The sequence below is a fragment of the Furipterus horrens genome, unplaced genomic scaffold (assembly GCF_987537825.1).
Source record: "Furipterus horrens unplaced genomic scaffold, mFurHor1.1.pri manual_scaffold_4, whole genome shotgun sequence".
NCBI lineage: Eukaryota > Metazoa > Chordata > Mammalia > Chiroptera > Furipteridae > Furipterus > Furipterus horrens.
Genome location: NW_028327174.1, coordinates 62041271 through 62065421, shown reverse-complemented (window position 1 = coordinate 62065421; position 24151 = coordinate 62041271). Strand labels below are relative to the sequence as shown.

Here is a 24151-nt window from a genome sequence, read left to right as displayed (position 1 = left end):
CTATTTTGACTATAAAGTTGCCTGGAATTATTGATCCATAAAAAGCCCTTTGGAAAATACTGCTATAATTGGATCACCCAAATTTCCCTTAAATCCAGATTTTCTAAGCTTTCCAAGTTATATGAACTTTCAGCACTGAACTTGCTCTGCACCAGAAGATCAAGAAATTATATTTTCATTGAAATGTCTTATCTCTCGACGTTTGTCTGCATGTCCAAGGATCCGAAAGTTTAGTCAAGAATGGTTTTCAGGTACTGACTTCTGATCAAGATGGAGGTGTAGGTAAACACACTTCATGTCCACGCACAACTAAAGCAAAAATTAAAACTAGACCACAAAACAAATATCACCCAGATTTGTCAAAAAATCGAGCTGTATGGAGGTCCAACAACCAAGGATTTAAAGAAGACACATTCATGGGTAGGAGGGGTGGAGACATGGAGAGGCACAGAGATGCAGAATGGTGCAGCGAGGCACTGGAACATGTGGCCCCACATTCACGTGTAGTGGATAAGAATCAGGAGGGATACTTTGGGAGTAAGGGATCCCAGCCACAGACCAGACGACCCAGCCCTGGATTCCAGCTCCAGGAAGATAAGTCCTCATAATTTCTGGCTGAAAAAACCAGTGGGGATTAGGGCTGCGGAAGAAAACTGCAGGATTCTCAAAAGGTGATGCATTAATTGATAGTAACACTAATGGATGTGTAGTGACTTGCTGGTTAGAGCTTGAAAGGGCACTAACATTTCTTTCTGTTTTTTTTTATAGTAGCCTACATTTCTGGATAGTAGTTTGAAAATGCACACTCCACCCAAAAGACATATGGAATCCACTGTTCTTCTTCTTCTTTTTTTTTTTTTTAAATATATGGTTCTGTTGTGAATAACAGCTTTTTGTGTATGTGAGAAGCAGGAACCCAATAACTTCACATTATTGCTATGTTTTCCACTTTAATTTCTCTCTGAGAAATGATAACATAAGTGCTTTTGATAAAAACCCCAGCTAACAGTGACATCATCACTTGCTTCGGTCAAGCCTTTTTTTTTTTTTTTTTTTTTTTTTTTGCGTTCTCAATGTTTCTCGGTGTGTGGTCCAGGGAACAAATCCATCAGAATTGTTTATGGCAACTATCTGGAGGTGAGGCCCAGGATTCTTCATGGTTAGTGAAATGCCTGGGTAATTTTTATGCATACTAAATTTTGAGAACCATTGCCTTGTAGTAACCTTCTTGGGAAGCCATAGCCATGTGTTTTTCACAGTAAAATAGAAGAGAAACTATCTTCCCTACTACTGCAGGAGGCCATAGCCCTTTCCGAGCTCCCCTCTTTCCCCACTTCTGCTTCCAATGTTCTCTTTCCACTTTGGAGCCAAGCTTCCTTGACAGTCAGTCAGTGCTTGTTCTGATCCTGCTTGCAGGGGAGCAATTGGTAAGCCCAACCGGTCTATAGTCTCATGCTCTGAGTACCATTTCAATGAGAAATAGTGCAAAGGCATTGGTATAAGGGTGGTGAGGACTTCAGCCTAGATTTCTAGTTGAGGCTCCAGCTGAAATAGGTGCGCTTATGGGTGGCAGGCAGCCTACATGTAACTGCATTTTTCTTGTCTGGGTTACTTTTGTGGCTGGTATTGTGAAAAAAGTGAAGGGGTTTTCAGCTTCATTTCAGCTGTTAAGTCCCAGCCAAGCAGTTCTGTTGTCCAGCAGTTTTACATCCTCAAGAGCTGCCTTCAGTACAGCAAGACTATAAAACAGAGTATATTAGGAGTAACTATGGAGAAGAATTCGGGTAAGAAGTCTGAATCTAACCTGCAGTAAAATCCATTATTTCTAATCTCCATGCAAAACTGCAACATAGCCAAATATTTAGAAGATTAAGTGACAATAGAAAATTCTATTTTTGCTTTTAATAATATTTCACTTTGATCTGCAGTAAGGTAGTATTTGGGGGAGCTCTAAGAATCATTGCCATTTGCAATATATTCCCAGACCAGTGAAACATCAAACTCTCTTTGAAGAAATGTTTCTAGGGGGGAGGGGGGAGGGGGAGAAGGGGGATAAGTAAAGGAAGGGTTTAGTCAAAGAACATGTATAAATGACTCATGGACATGGACTACGGGGAGGGATATGATTGTGGGAGAAGGGGTGGGCTGGGTGGGGGAGAGCAATGGGGGAAAAATGGGACAACTGTAATTGAAAAACCAAAAAATAAAAAAATACATTAAAAAAATCTGTATCTTACTCATCGTTTTTTTTTTTTTTTTCAGATTTAATGTGTTTTATTGATTAAAATATTACATTTGTGCCCCTTTCCCTTCCCTCTGCTCCCCTCCACCCGGTGGCCCCCTCCCTCCAGTTGTCCCCCCCTTTTAGATTATGTCCATTAGTTGTGCTTACAGTTCCTCCCAACCTCTCTCCGTCTATTCCATTCCCTCCTACCATGATCCCCAATTCCTATATCATCTCCCTCCCTCTCCTCACTCCCCCTCCCTGTTGGCCTCCCCCCACTGTTTCCCTTACCCACAGTTCCTTTTCCATTCTCGTTGCCTGTTTCGTTTGCCTTTGTTTCATCTCCCTAGCTTCTGTTTTTTAAACCAGTCCCTTTAACTTCTCATATAACAGTGGTTTGGATCTAATGAACTCTTTCAGTTTTATTTAGTCCTGGAAACACTTTCTCTGTCCTTCTATTCTGAATGACAATTTCGCTGGATAGAGTATTCGTGGTTGTAGGTTTTGGATTTTCATTACTTTGAATATTTCTTGCCAGTCCCTTCTTGTCTGTAGGGTTTCCCTTGAGAAGTCAGCTGATAGTCTAATTGGGACCCCTTTGTACATAATTCTTTTCTTCTCTCTTGCTGCTTTTAAGATTCTCTCTTTATCTTTAATTTTTGACATTTTGATTATAATGTGTCTTGGAGTGGTTCTCCCTGGGTCCAGTCTCTTGGGAACTCTCCTTGCTTCCTGGATCTGCAAGTCTATTCCCTTCCCCAAGTCTGGGAAGTTCTCCTTTATTATATTTTCACTCAATTTTTCAAGTTCTAGTTCATCTTCCTCATTCTCTGGCAAACCAATGATTCTTATGTTGGGCCTTTTATAGCTGTCCCAGAGGTTTCTGATCCTCTCATTGTTGCTTGCCATTTCCTCTCGCTGCATTGGTTGACTGCTTGTTCCTTCTCCATATTCCAGTTTGTTGAAATGGACTCTGGATTCCTCACCATCTGTCTCGTATGTGGTTTTGTTCCTTTCGTTATGAAAGTTTTTCGCTTCTTTCATATCTTTTTCCTGCTCTTTTGTGAATTCTGTAAGCCACCTGATAACAATGGCCCAGAACTGAGCCTCTGACAGGTTTCTTATCTGTTCATCTGTCAGGTTCTCTATCTGCTGCCTGGTGAGTTGTGTTACCGGGATCTCTATAGTTGCCTGCCTCATTTTGACAGATGCGTTTTGTTTTCCTGGGCCGGCTGTCGGGGGCAGGGGGCAGTGCCTGCGTACGCGTCACAAATCAGCGACCGCCGGCGCCTGCCTGTCCGCGACCTATTTCGCAGCTCTGTGGTGCTTTCTGTGGGGGCGGGGGTCCAAGATGGATTCACACAGTTATTCAGCTAGGAGACCGGGATCCGTCCTCCCGCCCCCCTGGGCCTCACTGTTCAAGGCGATGCTGCGGCTGCTCCCCAGCGCCCGGAGTCGCGCAAGCCAGGGGCTTGATTGGAGTCGCGCACGCCAGGGGCTTGGTTACCTCCAGGATTTTTCGCCGCCCCGCCCCGCCGCTCCGCAAACAGCTTTGCCTTCTTTAACTCTTACCTGCCCAAATGGCACCGCTGGTTTATAACTTCATATGTTGGGCTTCCGTGTAGCTTTATTTTCTGGAATTTCTAGTTATCCTTTGTTTTAAAGTAGTTGTATTCCACTATAGTTGTAGAGGGAGACCTAGCGTGTCCGTCTAAGCCTCCATCTTGGCCGGAAGTCCTTACTCATCGTTTTGATTGCAGTCAGCATCTCACAGAAGTTGTAATGATTTTAATGTACTGTGAGAATTAAGAGTAACAAACCCCACTGAAAGGGATAAAATATTATGGACCGTGAATTCAACTGAGTTGTGGGGGAAGAAACTGAAAAAGGAGAAACAATGAATGAATGAAGTTATTAGAGGTTTTTGTTTGTTTCTGTGTTTCATTGCCCCCTCTTACTCTTGGTCACAAAGCAGTAAGAAAAAGCAGTAGTAGCAAGCATTGGTTTCATCAGTCAGCTTGTTCTGCACCTTAGGGGTTCCTACTTCTATTTATAGGCTGCCAATGCCAAGTGCACTTAGCTCTACAGCCCTGCATCAGATCCTATCAAGAAAAAAACCAGATTGTGTCTGACTTAAGATGCAAAGGGTACAGCAGTTTGCATGGAGACCTAAAGGGATGTGGAGGTATCCATATGGCCTTAGATTGGCTTTATAAAAAAATTAGCCCAGTTTGTGGATCCTGTTTTTACTCCACGTGGTTTTACAATATAGGTTCCACTCTGGCTCCTATAAAAGGGCTTGTTTGGCCTGTTCTGAGTTGTTCCAAACAACCCAATTATTTCCTCACTTTTTTTTTTGAGGTAAAATTCATGTACCATGAAAACCATTTTAAACATTTTAAAGTGTGCAATTCAGTGGCTTTTAATACATTTTGTAATTCTGGGCAAGCACAACTACTACCTAATTGCAGAACACTTTAATCACCCCCAAAGAAACCTGGTACCCATGAAGCAGTTCTCCCCTTCTCCAGCCCCTAACAACCAACAACAAATCTACTTTTTGTTTCAATATATTTGCCTACTCTGGACATTTCATATCAGTGGATTCATGCTATATAAACCCTTTGTGCCTGGTTTCTTTCACTTAGCATGTTTTCATTTCAAGGTTCCACTGTGTTGTATCAGATAACCCAATTTAAAAATATGACTTATGCACATTAAAAATCAGAAGTGCTGGCAAAACTAGCATCATATTTCTACATAACAATAGTTGGCTGGAGCTCAACAGCAGCTACACTCTTGGGTGATAACGTATTGTTTAGTTTGCCATGGACTCCTCTATCTATTCTTAATCTTAGCCTTATTCCTTAATACGTTACCTGTGGGCATTTAGATTTGTGACCCTTGTTTTAAATGAGTGATTTTCAGCTTGCCGTGCATTAGAATCACCAGAACTATTAAAAAATTCTGATACCCAGGTCTCATACATAGAAATTCTGTTCAACTTTTCTGAGGTGGTGTCTGGGCATAGGCATTGGAAAAGAAAGACTCCAGGTAATTCTAATATACACCCAGGGTTCAGAAGCAAGTTTTTAAGGCATCCCGAGGAATGACTAAAAGTTTAATCATTTTTTTTTATTCCCCTGGCCTGTGTTATACTTTCACTGAGGCCATGGGGATGACCCTTACTCCTCTGACTTGGCCCTAGTGGTCACCACAGTTTTGACCCTTTCACTTCAACTCCCCCCTGTATACTGCCTGAGAAACAAGAAGCAGGGGCCTCAGCGCACACTGTGGTGAGAACAGTCCTGGCTTCCTTACTTATGCTTTGGTAACTGATACATTATTAATGAAATTCACTTTCTTGGCTGAAGTGAAGTGCTTCAGTGTGCTGAAAGTCACACATATCAGAGATCTTCTGAGTCACAGGTGGGGGAGGTTGGAGGGCTGAGGGTGTCGGCTGAGTCTTGTGGTTGAGATCCCCATAACCAACAACCCCACACCAGTGAGTGTGTACATACTGATGCGACCAGTGTGAAAATTCTTGTTTTTGAAGCTCTCTATTTTGTTTGTTTGTACTTTATTCACCAGAGAAGGAAAACTCTGACTCCAAAAAATCTCCGCTGCCTTGCGGCATACCTCTTCAGGGGAAAGGCTAAGGGAGTAAACCCTGACAGAAAATCCGGAGCCGGAGTCCCTAAGGCGGTTTGACGTAGTCAACACCGGCAACTCCTGCGGCGCACCTGAAGCCAAGCTGTATTGACTCCGTCTTTCCCTTGGACCCTTCAACTGCGAAGAGAGGGGGGGTCTGCTGCATGGGCAACAGCAGACCCTCCATATCACCCCGCCCAGGCTCTGTAGCTTCAGCTTCACTGGAGAGGACACTCCAGCGTCATCGCAAGATGTCGATTCAACACGGGAGGAGACAGATACCGTGTGACTCCCGAGTCGGACTGCACAGCCATTCTCGGCGGTGCAGATAGACTCTTAAGAAGCTACACCATCGTCTCTCGAGACCAACGGCTGCCGACGACGATGACTTTATTCACATGCCAGCCTTGGAAAAAGAGGCTCTCATTGTGTTACCCTATTACCCAGCCTACCACTCAACTTTTTCATGAAGTTCTGAAATTGACTGAACAGAAACAATGTGTGAAATGTTAAAAATTGAGGATAAAATGTTAATCAAAAGTCAACTTAATATCTATGAGGAACATTTTAAAAATTTATTTAGTCCCTGACTAACCCCATGTCCTATAAACAAAGATTTCATTTGAATGTTCCATCAATGCCTTACAAAGAGAAGTCTTTAAAAAAGACTTCTTAAAAAAAAAAAAACTTTAATACATTGGCATACATAAAGTGGTGCTAAAAACTAGTGTTTCTTTCTAAAAAAAAAAAAAATTTTCTAAAGACATAAAAAACTATAAAGGAAACAGAAGCCTGTGGAGAACAAATGGAGAAAGTGTGACCTGATGAGTTACGTGAGTGTAATAATGGTGAGTGGCCACTGCAATAGCCGAAGGTAAATTGTTATGGGGAGTATAAATTACCAAGTGATCATTAGAGAAATGCTGAGCAATAGGATGACACCCTCATTGTCCACCTGTAAAAATTCTAGTGATATAAGTATTCATGGAAGAATGAGCAGAAGAACACAGGCATAAGGAACGTCAGTTCCTCATTTATCATGGAGAACAAAGCTTAGACTTTCTTCAACAAAATTAAATGCATTTGTTTCAGATACCTCTGTGCTAGTGTGAGCAGTCCAGTAGAGTCTCTGTGAAAGAGAAATTGTCTATAAGCACTTAGGATCTCCCAACCACTAAAAAATGTCTATCTTATGGCAATAAACTAATTTAATCCAACAAAAACTTAACTTTGGTATCACTGTGAGGTATTATTGAATTTGGCCTTCTAAGAACTTAGCATGATTTGAGGGAGTATCACAGAGAAATCTAGATCTGAAGACAGAACTCTCAAACCAGATTTGCCTGTGCTGTGCAGTGGAGACAACTCACTCAGGGCATCCTATTTCTGGTTCTGCCTGAGCTGCTAAGTGGTTATTTGACCTTGAACAAGTCAGGTAAACTTTCTGGGCCTCCTCTGCTACATAGAAGGGTGGGAATAGAATTTCTCCAAGTTCTCTTGCAGCTCTAATACTTTCTACCTATGATAAGACACTTCTTAACACCCTGGAGCAGAGTAGTGAGTGCATTCCTCTGCCATTCTGATTCAATGGATGATTTCACACTGATTCCAAATAATCCTGCCTTCTTTAGACCAAATATTTCTCTTTCAGCTGTCACCAACATCACCCTCCACCATAACCCATCAGGACTACAAGTTTGCTACTCTCCAACCTGGGAGCACGAAGAGGAACAAAATGGTGTTTATGAGTGTCCTGGGCTGTAATATGGAGGACTATTCTGAAGAGATGGTCAATCGGAAGAATATGAAAATACTCTTGGAACACAGGCAAGCAACACTTCAAAGTGGACAACACTTCAAAGTGGACAAAAGTGGACAAAGTGCATTGCCTACTGGTGAATGGTGGAACCTACAGAATGACAATGAATCAACTCAGCCCTGTCAGCTTCTAACCAGTGCTCTGGCTCTGGGCTCTAGAGAGGGTTTGGGGCTTCTTGCCCATGTGCCTTTTTGTCAATGTCACCTCTTCCATCCTGGCATTGTGTTTGCTGTGAGAACATACCTTATCTAATGTCTGGGAGCAAAATCTCTGTACCTGAATCTTTCTATGTCAGTGGCTGTTTTGGTTGAATATCATCTTCATTTTCTTATGGCACATGTCTAATCATATGTACAGTCTGGGAGAGGGGAAAAACCAGAAATTAATACATTGAAGGGTTATCCTGTCACAATTCTTTTCTGCTGTATTTTTGCATTTTTGCCCAAGCCAAGAAAATCACTAAGTAATCCATGTCTATTAGTGATCAGACATATTTGATTGACTAAACGTTGATCTCAACCACACAAAAAAAATATTTTTCAGGAAACCTAATTGTAGAAAAATTTTGAACATGAAAATCACACAAATAACAAAGGATCGCCAAGAAGATAAGCAGCCAGTTTCCAGGCTGGGTTCAAGGTTCTGGACTTTGACCACCTTTATAATACAAGCATTACCACTTACTACACCTCCACTAGGAGTGAAGTCACTCATAGCAGTCAGCTCTACCATTAAAAAACAAATATACATATTAAGGAGGTAAGAACATGGGTATTTTGAGGCCCAAATAGCTGAGATTCAATCTCAGCTCTGCACTACTTTGGGACCTTGGGAAGTTACTTAACATCTCTAAGTTTCAGTCAATACAAAGATAATAATATAACCTATCCCACAGGGTTGTTAGAAGATTTAAATTAAAAGGTTGGTAAAGCACACAGAATGGTATCTGGCATGTAGTAAGAAATCAGTAAATTGTATTCATTATTATGATTATTAAGATAATACCAAAGCTGGCTGAGAAATTAGGGGTTAATAAGTACTGCCTTTATTTTTTGGACCAAGCTTGGGGTTCAGAGAACCCATGATCTCTACATCATTGAAGGACAGATTCATTTAGTTATTAAAATAAAAATCCCGTCGGCCTGCGAACCAAGTGTCGCTGGTTCAATTCCCAGTCAGGGCACATAACTAGGTTGCACATCAGGTCCCCAGTTGGGGGCGCAAGTGAGAGGCAACCACACAGTGATGTTTCTCTCCTTCTCCTTCTCCTTTCCCCTCTAAAAATAAATAAATAAATAATTTTAAAAAAATAAAAAATCCAGTTTTCCATTAGCAGGAGTGTGACTTAATTGACAAGTGGCTATTTCTACTGCTTACCACCATGAAGGACTGTTGGCTCTACATTGACCCTGTCAGTGCAAGAGCTATATGGGAAGTATTCTTCCTGAGGGTAGAGAGAAAGCTTTTTAGTCATAGAAACTTTTTTCAGCCTTTGACTTGAATAGGTAATTACTGATAAAACTGATGCAGAGTTTCTAATTGATTCATTGGTAGTGTGAAAGGAAATAAGTGAAGAGTTTCTTCATTTTATTGAAATCTAGATAATCTAGATACTATGTAAAGAGAGAAAGCTTGGCATTCTTATAATTGATAATATTTTACATGTTTCCATTTAACTCTCACTCACTGGTAGTACCACTTTCAATTCTGTGTAGAAATGCTTGAGAGTACAGTAATACACTATAAGGCATTTGATAAAAGTGGTCGAAGCAGGGATATGCTCCAACTTGTGGCATCACCTTTTCTGTTTCTGAGGTTAGAATCACTTGTTTTGTATTTAATATATGTGATAAATATGGAAGAGAAGCTGGACATTTCTTGAAGTAATGAATTTGATGGGAATTTTTTAGCACACTTTAATAGTGTTAACTCGCTGTCTGATTTCTCTTTGTTCATTGCATTTACTTCTAAAATGCAATACCAATCTGTAAGGTCCACCTGGATTTGGCTCTGGCTCTCTGTAGGAGGGAGACAGTCAGCAATTCTCCATCCAGTCAGACTGAGCACTCTTGTGTCTGTATAGCTGTGTCTTTGGATCTGAAGCTTTTCTCATTTTGGGGAAGGCAGCATGATTCCATAGCTAGAAATCAGGGTAGTTGTAATTTGTGGCTAAGAGTACAGATGCTGTGTCAGAAATACCTTGTTGTGACCCTTGCCTGCCTACTTAATTTGTCATTAGACTTTTGGCAGGTAATATATTTGACCTCTTTCAGAACTTTAGTTTTAGCAATTAACAAGGTAACGAAAGACAACCTTGAGGGTCTTTCTGAATATTCATTCATTTTTATATAAATCAATAGTCCTGTGGCTAGTATATACTGGGATGAACCATATGGAATTGCCATTTTCAAGTTCAAAGTTGTCAATATCCATAATTTCATATGGTTGAAATTATAAAAACCCCTCCACAAGCAGTATCTATTATATTAACGAAATACTAACTTGCTTAATGAACTTATACTTTAAATACATATCATTTAGTCTGAGTTCCCAGATAGTATGGCACCTATTCCAGCACAGATTTGGATAAACCTTAAATAAAATCATATAGTTCAATTACAAGTTATTGAATGGGGATAACATACTTAAATATGTTCAAAATAGAATTTAAATTTTCTTGATTGCTTTTCCCAACAGTAAAAATCTGTTCTTCTACCAGTCTCTATGTCAGTAATTGGTAATTCATTCACTCCACTGCTAAAGACAGAAACTTTATTAGCTCCCTTCTCTTCATCCCCCAAATGTAATCCATCAGCAGTGCTTATTAGAACTTCCTTCAAAATGTGTTTGTAATCTACTGATTTCCCATAATTACTGCTACTCCCCTCATCCAAACCTCCATTACCTGACTGCAGTAGCCTATTTAAGTGACCCTGCTTTCACCCTTGACACATACAATCTTTTCTCTAAGGTGAGTTGAGTGATTTTTCGAACAAGAAAATCAATACAATTTCTGATTTAAAACATATCCACTGCTTCTCATTACCCAGGATGAAATCCAGTCTTCACCATAGCCTTCAAGGCCTTTCATAACCTGGCTTCTGACTAGCTCTGAGACCTAACCCAATCATTCTCATCTTCACTCACTACTCCCAAAACACATTGGCCTTTGTGGCTTTCCCCTCAAATGAATATCCCAGCTTCTTTCAGGCCCTGGAAATTAGCACTGGCAAATGCTTTTCCCCCAGATATTCAAATGTGACTTCAAAGAAAGCTGCTTTGATCACTCCAAAGTATCCTCCCACCCACCTACATCACCTTATAATGTTTAAATTTACTTAACTTATACTTTGCAATGCAAGAATTTAAGAATGGAAGTTCCATGAAGGTTTGGCCCTCATTTGTCTTGCTCAACATATTTCCCCACACCTGGAATAGTGCCTGGTACAAAGTGCCTCTTCTACATTGAGTGAAGGAATAGACTAAGGAAACCTGTAGACAGAGACCATGGAGAGGAGCCCTGGCCCCAGCTGCCACCTTACAGAAAATTCATGAGCTACCTAAAATGAGACCTGTAGAAGAGCTACCCAGACAATCCACAGTATTGTGAGATGTAATAAAGGATTGGGTTTTCCAGCTTTATTGAGGTATAATTGACATTAAAATTATAAGATATTTGAAGTGTACAATGCATATACACTGTGAAAAGATTTCCCTCTGTTGAGTTCATCAATCTATCACCTCACATATTTATCTGTTGCGTGTGTGTGTGTGTGTGTGTGTGTGAGAGAGAGAGAGCACATTTAAATTCTACTCTCTTAGCAATTTTCAATTATACAATACAGTGTAATTAACTATGGTCACCACATTATACAATAGATCCTCGGACCTTACTCATCTTATAACTGAAAGATTGTAGCCTTGAAAAGTGTGAAGAGGTACCAACCCCTCCCTATTTTCCCATCCCCGAGCCTCTGGCAACCACTTTCTATCCTGTTTCTGTGAGCTCAACTTAAAAAGAAAAAGTGTTAGCAGTAGATAAAACAATGAAGAACACTTTCATTAATTTTAACTAAAATTATGTGACATTAAATCAATTGTAGGGGAATTCCAAATTAAATAACTCACCACAACCAGGTATCTCTAACCAGCCTGTTTTACTTGTCTACATATTCTTCCAGCTAATTTTTCTGCATTGTTAAAACCATAGTATAAATTTTCCCTTTTGCCACTTTAAATGGACTTAAAAATTTTCCACAGAGTTCTTTTAGTCCCTTTGAAATGGGATGGATATCTGAATTTATTTAGATACAGCAGGATCCACAATGTCACTGGCACTCATCAGGGAGGGCCCTAGGAATCCCACACAGCAAAGCTGACCACCAGTGTTGATGGTGTATGATGTGCACCAACCACACTGAGACTGCTTCTTCCCTCAACCTTCCTCTTCCAGCCAGCCCCTAAAGGGACTGGTGGGTTAAGTTAGAAGGCTTGGAGGAGACAAGTCTTTGAAAATTTATCTAGAGGTTACTGGCTTCTAGGTTTGGGGAAACATTGTGTCAAAGGGTTTTCTTTTCTTTCCATTTTTTGGGGGGTCTCTTTTTCCTTTCTTCCACTTGGAAGGTGACTTTGACTCTGGAGAACAAAGAGGAGCTATTAATGGGACAGGCAAAAAGGAAGCAAGGTTTGCTTAATATTTGCCCCAAGATTCTGAGAGAGACAAAGAGGACCTTTAAGTTTCCTTCTAGGTGGCTCATTCCTTTGAAGGTTCCAAAAGGAGTTTGGGGTTTCAGGACAGAAGTTGTGCCCATAAATATACTGGATTTGACCAAAGCATTACCCCATTCTCTCTTTGTTCTACTTCTGGTGGTGATGGCAGCAGAGTAGTACTGGTGGTGGCATTGACTGGATATGGTGATTCGTTTGTTTTGGCAGCAAGGAGGCGCAGCGGAAGGAGAAGGAAGTTTTAGATCAAGGGACACAGGGTCACTATGGGTTTTTGTGGGCTATCTTGCAATATCTGCTGTTATTTGTAACACTGTGTCTATAGGGAAATTATTCTTTCTTCAGCAAGCTGACCTACAAATGAATTTTGAAAGGACACATTTATAAAGGGAATATTTTATTTCTGTTAGCAACTATATCCACCAGAGGGCACAGTTGTATTAGGAAGACAAAGGGATAAAAGCAAAACTGCTCTAACCAGGAGCACTGATTGATCTTAAACTTAAAATTGACGAAGATTTTTTTGTTGTTATCATTCTTCTTTAATATGAACCAACATACATGTAGGTTAAGAAAGCTCCTTATTCTCATAAAATCAACACAAATTTATAATTTAAAAGTTTATACAATTAAGTGCAAATTAACATCATTAATGTCATGTATGCTGTATGCTGTTTTGCTGAAACTCCACCTCCTCCTGCAAAATAATTATGGTAGAATGTACACCATAGGCTCCTTTGTTAGCACGTTTCACTTTTCTCTTTCAGAACATGTCTTTAATTAAAAGGCCATGCTGACCTTTGACGTTCACTTGGCTTGAACATTTCATTATGTGTGAAATTCTGCTTCTGTTCTCTTTTTGGCCAGAGACAATTAAACTTCTCCCACTAAGGGACAAACAATGCATCAATGTAAACAATGCAAACACAGGAATCTCATTGAAATGAAAACAAAACTTCAAATTCGCTAAGAAACCCCACCAACTTTCAAGTTGAAATTTAGACCCTAATTTGATAGGCTCTGCTAAAGGAAAAAGGGCTCAAAACGTTTGAAGTATAGTGACTTAACATCACGGTTTCCCTGGGTGGTTTAAGCCTTTTTCCCCAGTACCCCAGTTCATTTTCAGAGGTATCCTCATTTGGATGATAAAGTATAAGGTTATATACTCGGGTTATAAGCCAGGCCTGGCGTGGAGTTTTAGGATCAGGAAAGACCTGTGCCTTAGCAGTAGGAGAAAATGAAGTTAAAGCCATTTACAGAAGTTTAATAGGCTTTTCTTAGAAGCTTATCTAGTCCAATAAGAATGAAGCTTTGGGGGTTAAACCGAACTTCTAACATGTTATAATCTTCTTTTGTGACTCAGAGGCTTCAGGGGTTCACCCCACTCCCCATACTCTCAAAAGCCCACCTCAAAACACAGGCTAAAAGAAAGGAAATAAAGTGAAAGATTTCACCACTAGCAGGATCCTTTGATATCTGCATGTATATAAGGTCATTTTAGGGTAGGGGAAATGAAACTTCTGAAAGGGTCACATTTACTCCGAAAAGCTGTTAGACAGAACAGCAATTTTGTACTTACATGACATAATTTGGTTAACATTGAGTATTGGTTGATACACAAGATGATTCCTCACCACCAAGTCTCCAGACCAAATTCAGTTGCCAATGTGACTTCATATGGTTCAGGGTTAACAACAATGAAAAGATGCCATTAAACAGTGATTTTTAAGGAGACTGAGGGTTATTTCTCTAAGAAATACATAAAGTATTCTGAGGGAAAGTAAGTGTGTGTGTCTACTGAACCAAATCCACAAATTAAGGTTTGCTGATATTGGTCCACTGAAGCGATACTAACAAGAGGATTATGGCAACCTTGAGTCCTCATTCCTTCAGAAGATGACTATTATTAGCATTATTCATATTTATCAAGCCCCAACTGGAGCAACTTGTCATAATAGACAAGGAAGGGAGAGGGAAAAAAAAACACACCATCTGTCCCTGGCATATGTGTCAGGGATATTCAGTGTGGGGGAAATGTCTTAAAAGTGGTCTGTCAGATTGTGTAGCAGGTTCCATATGATTTTCAAAAATCTCACTGTCCCAGAGAGAAATCAATTCAATTCAATTCGGTACTCTTCTGAGTTAGTTGGATACTTAGGGTATATAAAAATAATTAAAGCTGGATCCCCATACTAATAAGCTAAGTTTTCCAAGCTAAATTATATTGAGTACAACCTTCAAATTTTTGCCATATCATCTATATTTTTATTTACTCATTATTTTTCTAATACCATTGTTTACTCAATAATTTTCTAATGTCTTTACCTATGTTATCCATATCCCAAAGAATATCTGGGAAATCATGGAGTTGATGTTCTAGCTATATATTTTTAAGTATCTGTATGTTCATACTTCTAATGTACATTTTTAAATAAACACAACAAAAATTTTCTTTAACTGTCTTTTCCTTGGATTATCTGAGAGTCCATTCTGAGAATGATAGTAGTAAGGAATAATGAAAGAAAATATTTTACAAGGGCAGAATAGGTCAGATATTAGAGGTACAAGGGAAGTGTTACAGGAAATCACAGGAAGAAAAAAGTGTTATTCTTTTTTAAAAAATATTTTATTATTTTTTTAGAGAGAAGGGAAAGGAGAGAGAAAGAGAGGGAGAGAAACAACAATGTGAGAAACATCGATTGGTTGCCCATAACCCAGACCTGTGCCCAAAATGGGACTCAAACTGGCAAGCTTTTGTTCCATGGTACAACGCCCAACCAACTGAGCCACACTGGTCAGGGCAGAAAAGTGCGATCCTTACCGGGTGAATCAAGGAGGCCTATTTAGAAAACTTTAAACTAAAGATGTAATAATTTGTTACAACTAAAGAACAAAGCAAAATGATAAAATATGACAAAGTTTGGTGGTGAGCACACAGATATTCCTATATTATTGTTGCTGCTACTCTGAATGCTTGAAATAGTTCACGATAACAATAATAAGGTGTGTCTTGGACTTGGCACAGAGAAATGCATTCCAAGTAGTATAGAAAGTATGAGTGGAAGCACAGAATCCTGAAATTCAGGCTGGGTGTCTGGTTCTATCAAAGGTGAATCCTAGAAAATTAAGATGCAGTCACATCATGCAGGACCCTGGCTAAGTGGTCCTGACTGAAAGGTCTGCAGATATGGGAAACCTCTGGAGATTTCTGACGAACACTGTATGACCAGAGCAGTAGATTAGGAATAGAACTCCGGGAGATATTTGCAAGATGGGGAAAGTGCAGATTTGGAAGGATCTTATAATACTGATTCAGGTGAAAATAAGTGGTTTACCTAAGCTCCCTAACACCCTGATTTGCTCCCTTGCTCTGCCTGCTTGTTTCCTGTTTTAATTTTTTAAGAATCCATTTCCACTGGGCAGTGATATTTCCTCCTTCCTACCCCAGATCCTTTCTAGTCTAATCCAACTGTGTTGCAGACCAGGGGTTGGTAAACTTTTCCTGTAAATGGCCAGATAGTATAAATATCTTAGGCTTTGCAGACCATATGGTCTCTGTCAACTATTCAACTCTGTTTTAGCAAGAAAGGCAGCCAAAGACAATACGTAATGAACAGGTGTGGCTGTATTCCAATAAAACTGTATTTATAGACAATAAAATTTAAACTTAAGAAAATATTCATGTGTCAGTAAGAAATCAATGTTTTGAAAAAGATCACTAAGTCGGGAAGACTATGAAATTACCTCAGAAATGGAAAAGCATAGCCCTAACTGCTGTGGTTTAGTGGGCTGGGCATCCTCCTGCAACCCAAAGGGTCACTGGTTCTATTCCTGCTCAGGGTACATACCTGGGTTGTGGGCTAGGCCCCTGGCTGGGGTGCATGCGAGAGACAACTGGTCAATGTTTCTCTCCCCCTCTTTCTCCCTCCTTTCCGCTCTCTCTAAAAATAAATAAAATCTTTAAAAAATGGAAAAAGTATTTTATGACTAAATATTATGATGTAAATTAGAATAAAGAGAATGAAAAAAAGAAGGGCCAAGATATGATTAGAAAAGGACAAAGGGGGGAGGGAGGGAGGGAGAGAGAGAGAGAGAGACAGACAGACAGAAAGACAGACAGACAGACACTAGGCACAATTACAGCTGTATTCCAAGACGAGTGTGGGGAAAGGAGAGAATTTTATTTAAAATAGAAACTGCTGAGGGCTTGAATGGAAGAGCATTTATTTCAGGAATAATGCTTTAAAGAGACTTGGAAAGTTCTAATCCAGGACTGCTACCCATACACTGGTCAGAATAAAGACTATCCCAAATTTTGGAAAGGACAATTTTGTCCACCTCTATATCTTTTGTCTTAAATCCTTAGAATCTTCCAAATGAAGTATTACAAACCTTTCTCAGGAGGGCTAGAAGTTTTAGGAATTAAAGTACATAGCAGTGTTTCTGCTTTTAAGAGGGCAGTTTCTCAAACTCATTTCCAGGCCCAGTTCTGGGATAATTTGTGCTCTAGCTCCTCTCCTAGCAGGTGGTGGTAGTTTTCTTTTTTTTTTTTTAAAGGAAGACAATATTTGCTTTTATCATTAAGTGTCAAGAAGAGGTTATTTGTGGAAAAAAATGTTCAATAATCCGCAGAAAGCACAGCCCCAAGGGTCTCCTTGAAGGCCTCTGCCTCACATGTAAATGGATGGATGGATGGAAATGTCACTTGTTAGCAGTGCAGGCAAGATGACAGCAATGAATGATTGTATAAATTGATTTAAGGATACATACATACTTAGGGAAAAAATACTCACAAGATCTCTGAGGAGCACAAGATAAGAACTGTAATCATGCTAATGATGTCACTAAAAGAACTAAATAAACTCATGATCATTTAAAACACAAAGGGAGAGTTTTACTGAGTACTTCAATCTCCTGCAGAATTAACTAGAAAGAAAATGTTGACAAGGTACAATTTCAATCTATTTCTGGAGTTTGAGTAATGTCCATAGATGAGAATAACACATACATTTTATTAAGAAAAACAATAAACATTTGCTGGGGTTCATACTATAGCATCAGCAAACTGATTACTGTAATTACTGAGTGTCAACTGTGTGCTACTCAATTATAAAGACGAACAAACCCAGTGCCTATCTTCGATATATATGTATCTTAAGAGAAATAAAAGTTAACCATAAAATAATTACAATATAAGGTGGTTGATAATAAATAAGCAAGAGGTTCAAGTTTTAATGAGACAAGGAGAAAAAGTTTATATCTTCATGAGATTCAATAAAACCTTCATGAAGGAAGTACCATTTGAAATAAGAAAACTAACATTTTCATGGTCTGGGATATTAGAAAAGAGCATTCCTGGCAGTGGGCATGGCAACAGCAAAGGTACAGAAGTGTGAAAGCAGAAGAGGTGTTTCAGAAACTGAATAGCTATTTTGCCAGAGTGTAAACTAAACTATATGTTTTTTTGGAAGGGGGGGCATAGGAAATAAAACTGGAAAAGTAGGTAGGAATCAAATCGTTAAGAGCTTTTCATTCATTTACTCATTCAACATTCACTGAGCACCTGTGCCTGGTATGGTGCTAAACACAGTAGCAAAAATATAGATAGGAGACTTGAGTGTTACAATCACATCATCTGTGTATTCATAGACTTTCACAACTAGAGACCTAATCAGAGGTGGATTAAGGTTGGTTGAGGCCCCGGATGCAGAAGAAAATGTTGGGCCCCTTAAAAAAAAAAGAGAGAGACTGGGAAAATAAAAATACATGTTAACCATATTTTTAAATAAATAAAAAGTAATATGTCCTACTGTTTTATTTCCAATAAAATTTGATATGTATAATTAATGATAGGATAATCATAGTTTTGAATAGTTGAACATATGTAAAAGTATAATTATAATTAATGATAGTATATGTATAATAGTAACAATCAGAAATTTGAACAAAAAATCATAGAATTTTACTTAAATTAAAATTACAAATGTGAAAATATTTAAATTAATTTTTTTCTTGCTTTTCATTTTGTAAACTTATTAACTATCTCATAACAATCAGTAATTTTAATAGCTCTCTCTATATAAAAGAGCCATATTATTTAGTCATTCCTTTGACATTGAATTTCTTAATTTTTTACTCTTTTTAGACAAGAACATGTGCATTTCCTCGATGCGTTTGAAATTGGCATGGTTAACAAAATTTTCAAAATAATTTCCATATTTGGAAAAGTTGCTTTCATATTTAATGCTTTTCTTATATATTATTAATTGATCACGTGTCTTCTTCATCTAAAAAGATTAAAAACTATTCCAACTCATTTTTAAAATTATTTGAATCAATGTCATCTTTATACATTTCTATTAAATTATTAATGAATTTTTTTTCTTCTACACACAATGTAAACATGAAAAAAACTTTAAAATTACTTATAACATTTTCATAGATTTTTCCGTGTCTGTTCAGTTCTGCTATTAACTGATCGCATATTACGTAGAGTATATTATGTAAAAAAAATTCCTTTTAGTTTTCTGTACATGTTCACTTGTGATCATCATCAAATGTTCTGTTAGTTATTTAACTTCTGATTTTATTTCATTGAAATTATGTCTTATGTTTTCATTAATAAAAATTTCTGGACTTTTTAATAAAGACACTTTTAATAATTGTGCAGTCAATAGATTGTAAAGATTCAGCTGTTGCATTGATTCTTTGCAAAATTTTATTCCATAGGACTGTCATTACAGCAGTTTTATAATCATTCATTTTCTTTTGTGGAATTACATATCTCATCTAATGCCTCTTTTATATCTTTGTAGCCACATTTTAGTGCTAAAACTGCATCAATCCTGGCAGACCACCTTGTATCTGACAATTTCTTTAATGTATAAGAACCTTTATCCAATTTATTGCACAACATGTTCCATCGAAAAGTTGATGCAGAGAAAAAACCAAATTTAGCACAAATAAAAAATATCTGGAAGCATTACTACAACTCTACAGCAACATTACCAACTAAATTAAGTGAATGACTGGAGCATGGAATAAACGTTGCCTGATGGGGCATGTTGTCTTATTCTTGTTTGCAGACTGTTGTACTTGCCTGACATATTTGCTGCATTGTTGTACGATTGTCCACGGCAATATTTTATATCTCCTGGCAAATTTTGCAAGGTAGACAAAACTGTCTCTTCTAGATACTCCACATCATGTCTTTCTATAGGGAAGAACTTTAAAAATCTTTCTTTAACATCCCTATTTGCTAATAGCGCACTACAAAAGTACGTTGATCCACATGTACAACATCGGGTGTAGAATCTAAAATAATACTATTAATATTTTCCGCATTTTATTTCCTGCATAATGTGTGCCATAAGAGAATCAGCATTTATTTGCAAAAGTTCATCGCACGTCTGACGCGATAAGTAATTTACATGTCTGCTACCTTGATTTCCATACTTTTATAAGTGCAACTTTAAAAAATTGTCATATTCGCTCTAATACTCTAAACTGGTCAAATAATTGCCTTTTCTCGAAGATGCTGCACTCTCATTATGGCCTCTAAAAGCAATGCCCAAACTTGTGAGGGATTTTATTGTGGATACAGTTCTTCGCAGAATCTCTCTCCAATAATTTTCTTTTTGCAATGTAATTTGCAGATTTTGAACACTGATGTGATTTAATGTAGAGGAGCACTTGTATAATGTATACATTGAAGCAACATGCTCTTTTGATATTTCATGCTCAAAGTTATTCCAATATTTTCCCAATTTTGGAACCCTGTAATCAACTTAGACTTTGAGCCCGAAAATATTTTGCATGGGTAGCAATAAGTTGATTTGGATGTTTCAGAAAAAATTAGGTACATCCTTTCTTTTTTCACCATTCGAAATTTTTCTGTAAAAATGGTCTTTACATAAACCTCTGTAGTAAATGTGATCACTGTGTTTATAGATTGATTTAAGTATAGTTACATTGCCTATATTTTTTGGTTTATTTGAAATTAGAAATTCAACCTTTTCATTAGATAAAATGTTAGGCCACAGAGCAATATCTTTTAGTGTAACTTCGAGTGGAATGTTTTCCATTTGCGTTTCAATATTTTCTAATGGACTTTATTTTTTTCTACTGGTTTTTTACCTGGTTGACTGGTTCTTCATCTTCTTCATCATTGTTGCTTTCTTCTATACCTTGGTTTTCAACTTCAACTAACTTTTTTTTGACAGATGGAAGCTCCTTGTTCTTCATTTTCATTGTTGCTCGAATTATGATGGCCTGAATGGCCAGGGCCAGTTATTTGTCCAATGCTCCTTTCTGTTGGTTGGCAACTTGCTCACGTCTTTTTCTTTTTGGGATGGGGGGCGTCTTTTACCTCTTTTTAATATGCTTCATTGTTTATGCTATTACAGTTGTCCCAATTTCTATTCCCTTTGTTCCCCTCCACACAGTGACTCCCCTCCAGTTATACACCCCCCCCCTTAGTCTATGTCCATTGGTGGTGCATATAGTTCTTCTCACCATCTTCCTATTTACTCCACTCCCTCCTACTATGCTTCTTAATTCCTGTACCATCTCCCTCCCTTCCCCTCTTTCACCCTCTCCATTGACCTCCCCCATACCTATAATTCTTTTCCCACTCTCGTTGCCTACTTAGTCTGCCTTTGTTTCAATTCCCTAGCTTCTGTTGTTGGTTGTTGTGATACAGTTCTCATTTTAATGTTCAAAGTTTTGATCCTCCTTCTCCTAAACAAGTCCCTTTAACATATCATATAACAGTGGTTTGGATCTGATGAACTCCTTCAGTTTTACTTTGTCCTGGAAACATTTTCTCTGCCCTTCTATTCTGAATGACAGCTTTGCTGGATAGAGTAATCATGGTCGTAGGTTTTTGCTTTTCATTACTTTGAATATTTCTTGCCTATCCCTTCTTGCCTGCAGAGTTTCTTTTGAGAAATCTGCTGATAGTCTTATTGGGACTCTTTGTACATAATTCTCTTCTTCTCTCTTGCTGCTTTTAAGATTCTCTCTTTATGCTTAATTTTTGACATTTTGATTCTAATGTGTATTGGTGTGGTTCTTCCTGGGTCCAGTTTTTTTGGAACTCTCTGTGTTTCCTGGACCTTTTAGTCTATTTCCTTCCCAAAGTTAGGGAAGTTCTGCTTCATTATCTTTTCACATAATGTTTCAATTCCTAGTTCTTCTTCTTCACTTTCTGGCAGCCCTATGATTTGGATGTTGGCCGGCTTATAGCTGTTCGATAAGTTTCTGAGCCTCTCCTCATTTTCCTCACTTCTCATTTCCTCTTTCTGCACTGGTTGACTGTTTGTTCCTTCCCTATTTTCCGATTTGTTGATTTGATCCCTGGTTTTCTTTCCCTCGCCACTAGTTTCATATGTGTTTTTGTTCATTTCAGTAGGACTAGCCTTCATTCCTTCTTCATCTTGTTTAAGATCTGCTGTTAGGTTTGTAAGCATTTTTATAAGCAAAACTCTGAACTGAGCCTCAGAAATATTTCCTATCTGCTGCTCTGTTAGATTAGATATTTTCTGTCTGGTCAGCTGTGTCACCGGGATCTCTGTCATGATCTGTGCCATCCTGACCATTCTGTGTTTACCTTTGCTTCCTGGGCAGGGCTGTCAGACCTCCTATGCTATAGGAGGTCCAAGCACTCGTCACAGCTGGGCGACCCGTCTCACCACATTGGGGCGTTTTCTGCGGGGGTGGGGGTCCAAGATGGTTTCCTGCCATTCACTCTCCCCATGAGAGACTGGGAGCCTCCTCCTCCATCCCCCCTTCTCTGGGCCTCAAGTCCAAGGCAATGGAGGTCTGCCTTCCCCAGCTTTGGAATCGCAAGCTGATGGGTCTGGTGTGCAGCCAGAGGTGCTTCCCAGGCGCTTCTTGTCTCCCCCTAAATACGGGTGTCTGTGCTTATCACTGTCCTGCCTCCATCGCTGCTGCTGCCGTGGACAGCACAGCTTGAACTCTTCTCCCAGATTTTGCCCCTCCTACCTCTCTGCATGAGCACCACTTCTTTATAACTTCATATGTTGGACTTCCATTTATTTTCTGGAACTTCTGGTTATTTCTGGTTTTGCAGTAGGTGTATTCCTTCTTAGTTGTGGAGGGAAATGGAGAGTGTCAGTCTAGGCCTCCATCTTGGCTGGAAGTCTCCTGTGTTTGTTTGCTTCCATGTCCCAGGGAGAGCTGTCACTCCTACTATATTGTAAGGGGCGGAACCTTAGGTATTCGTCAGTAACGGGCGACCTGTTTCACCATGTTGTGGCACTGTATCTGGGGGAGGGATCTGAGAAGGAACAATGCCGCTTGCCCAGCACTTGCCCCTTTTCCAGGCACTTCTCCCACTTCTGCACCAAACTGGCGCCCCTCTAGCTGCTGCCCTGGCTGCCGTTCCCAGAGTGGGTGGGTCTGCGGACATTCTGGGACCGTGGGGGCCCTTTAAACAAGTGGACTCTGCTGAGAGACTGGCAGTTTCTGCCTCCGTCCCAACCTCCACTGGTTTGCACAGTCAGAAGTAATGAGGCTTGATTTTCTCCCGTGCTGGGACAGTGAGCTGCTCTGTCTGGTGAGGGGCTGGGAATGCTCCCCAGCTGTCCTTCCTGACTTTTTAAAACGTGTAACTGCACTTTCCGCTGGCCTGCTGCTGTTGTCACTGCTGCCACCACCACACTGTGTCCTCTCTGCCCCGGCTCCGCCCCTCCTACCTGTCTGGATGAGTATTTCTTCTTTATATCTTTGTTTGCTGGACTTCCATGCAGTGATTTTCTGGAACTTCTAGTTGTCTCTAGTTTTGAGGTAGCTGTATTCCTTCTTAGTTGTGGAGGGAGATGCAGCATGTCTGTCTATGCCTCCATCTTGTCTGGTAGTCCTCATGTTTTTTTAAAATATCTTTTTTCAGCCCTGACAGATGTTGTTTCATTTTTCTAGCTACCAATGAAAAGAAAAATATAAAACTTAATAGTCTGAATGATTAGAATACTAGAGAAGAGATTTTTTGTTATAGCACAGTAAGTTAATGATTAACTAAAATTCAAAAATTATTCATAAACTATGAAAATCCAGGTGCTGATGTAACAACAGGAATTAATTTTATCTTAATATAATTTCAATATGAATTAATTTTATTTTAATATAATTTTAACTTACCTGAATATTTATTTATACACACAGAAAACTATTTTTAAAACCATAAATGAAACAAGTACATTTCCACAAACTAATTTACATCCCTGCATATTTGCATATATTGTAAGTCTGCACTGCAGGAGAACCTTTGTAGCAAATACGATTCTATTGCTCTGATGAGTGGTAGCGCAGCCACGTGGGGCCTATGCAGCAGAGTAATGAAATAATGAAAATAAGCGAATATAAACATACTGTCAAGTTTTACCGCCAATTGTAAACTTGTACGTAATTAAAATTGCACATATGAAAGCAAACTTGGTGTCATTAGAAAAAATGTAAAGTTGCGATTTTGCGGGGCCCTTCAGAAGTCCAGGCCCAAGGCGCGTGCCCAGTGCACCCGCAGTTAAATCCACCTCCGTACCTAACAATCTTTTGATAAAATGAAGTCGCATTAATCATCTGTTCCCCAAATTTCATATTAAATTTGTCAAGTTTATCAACAGTTGATGGTCTGAAACCATGTGAGGAAAGGTGCCTTCTCTCTGTCTCACAGGGTTTCAAAAGTAATTTTGAGGAAGAAAGGAACACATTTG

At 39.0% G+C, this 24151-nt stretch overlaps 1 protein-coding gene across 1 annotated transcript in view; it reads left to right on the top strand.

Moving 5' to 3' along the window:
• The window catches only part of CUNH12orf56 (chromosome unknown C12orf56 homolog), a 102051-nt gene that overhangs the window by 61188 nt on the left and 16712 nt on the right, over window positions 1–24151 (top strand). Inside the window, 6 exon segments of the mRNA XM_090275146.1 lie at window positions 1574–1692; window positions 1695–1744; window positions 1747–1786; window positions 6263–6288; window positions 6290–6376; window positions 7527–7857. Of these exon segments, the coding sequence (XP_090131272.1) occupies window positions 1574–1692; window positions 1695–1744; window positions 1747–1786; window positions 6263–6288; window positions 6290–6376; window positions 7527–7857 (653 nt within the window).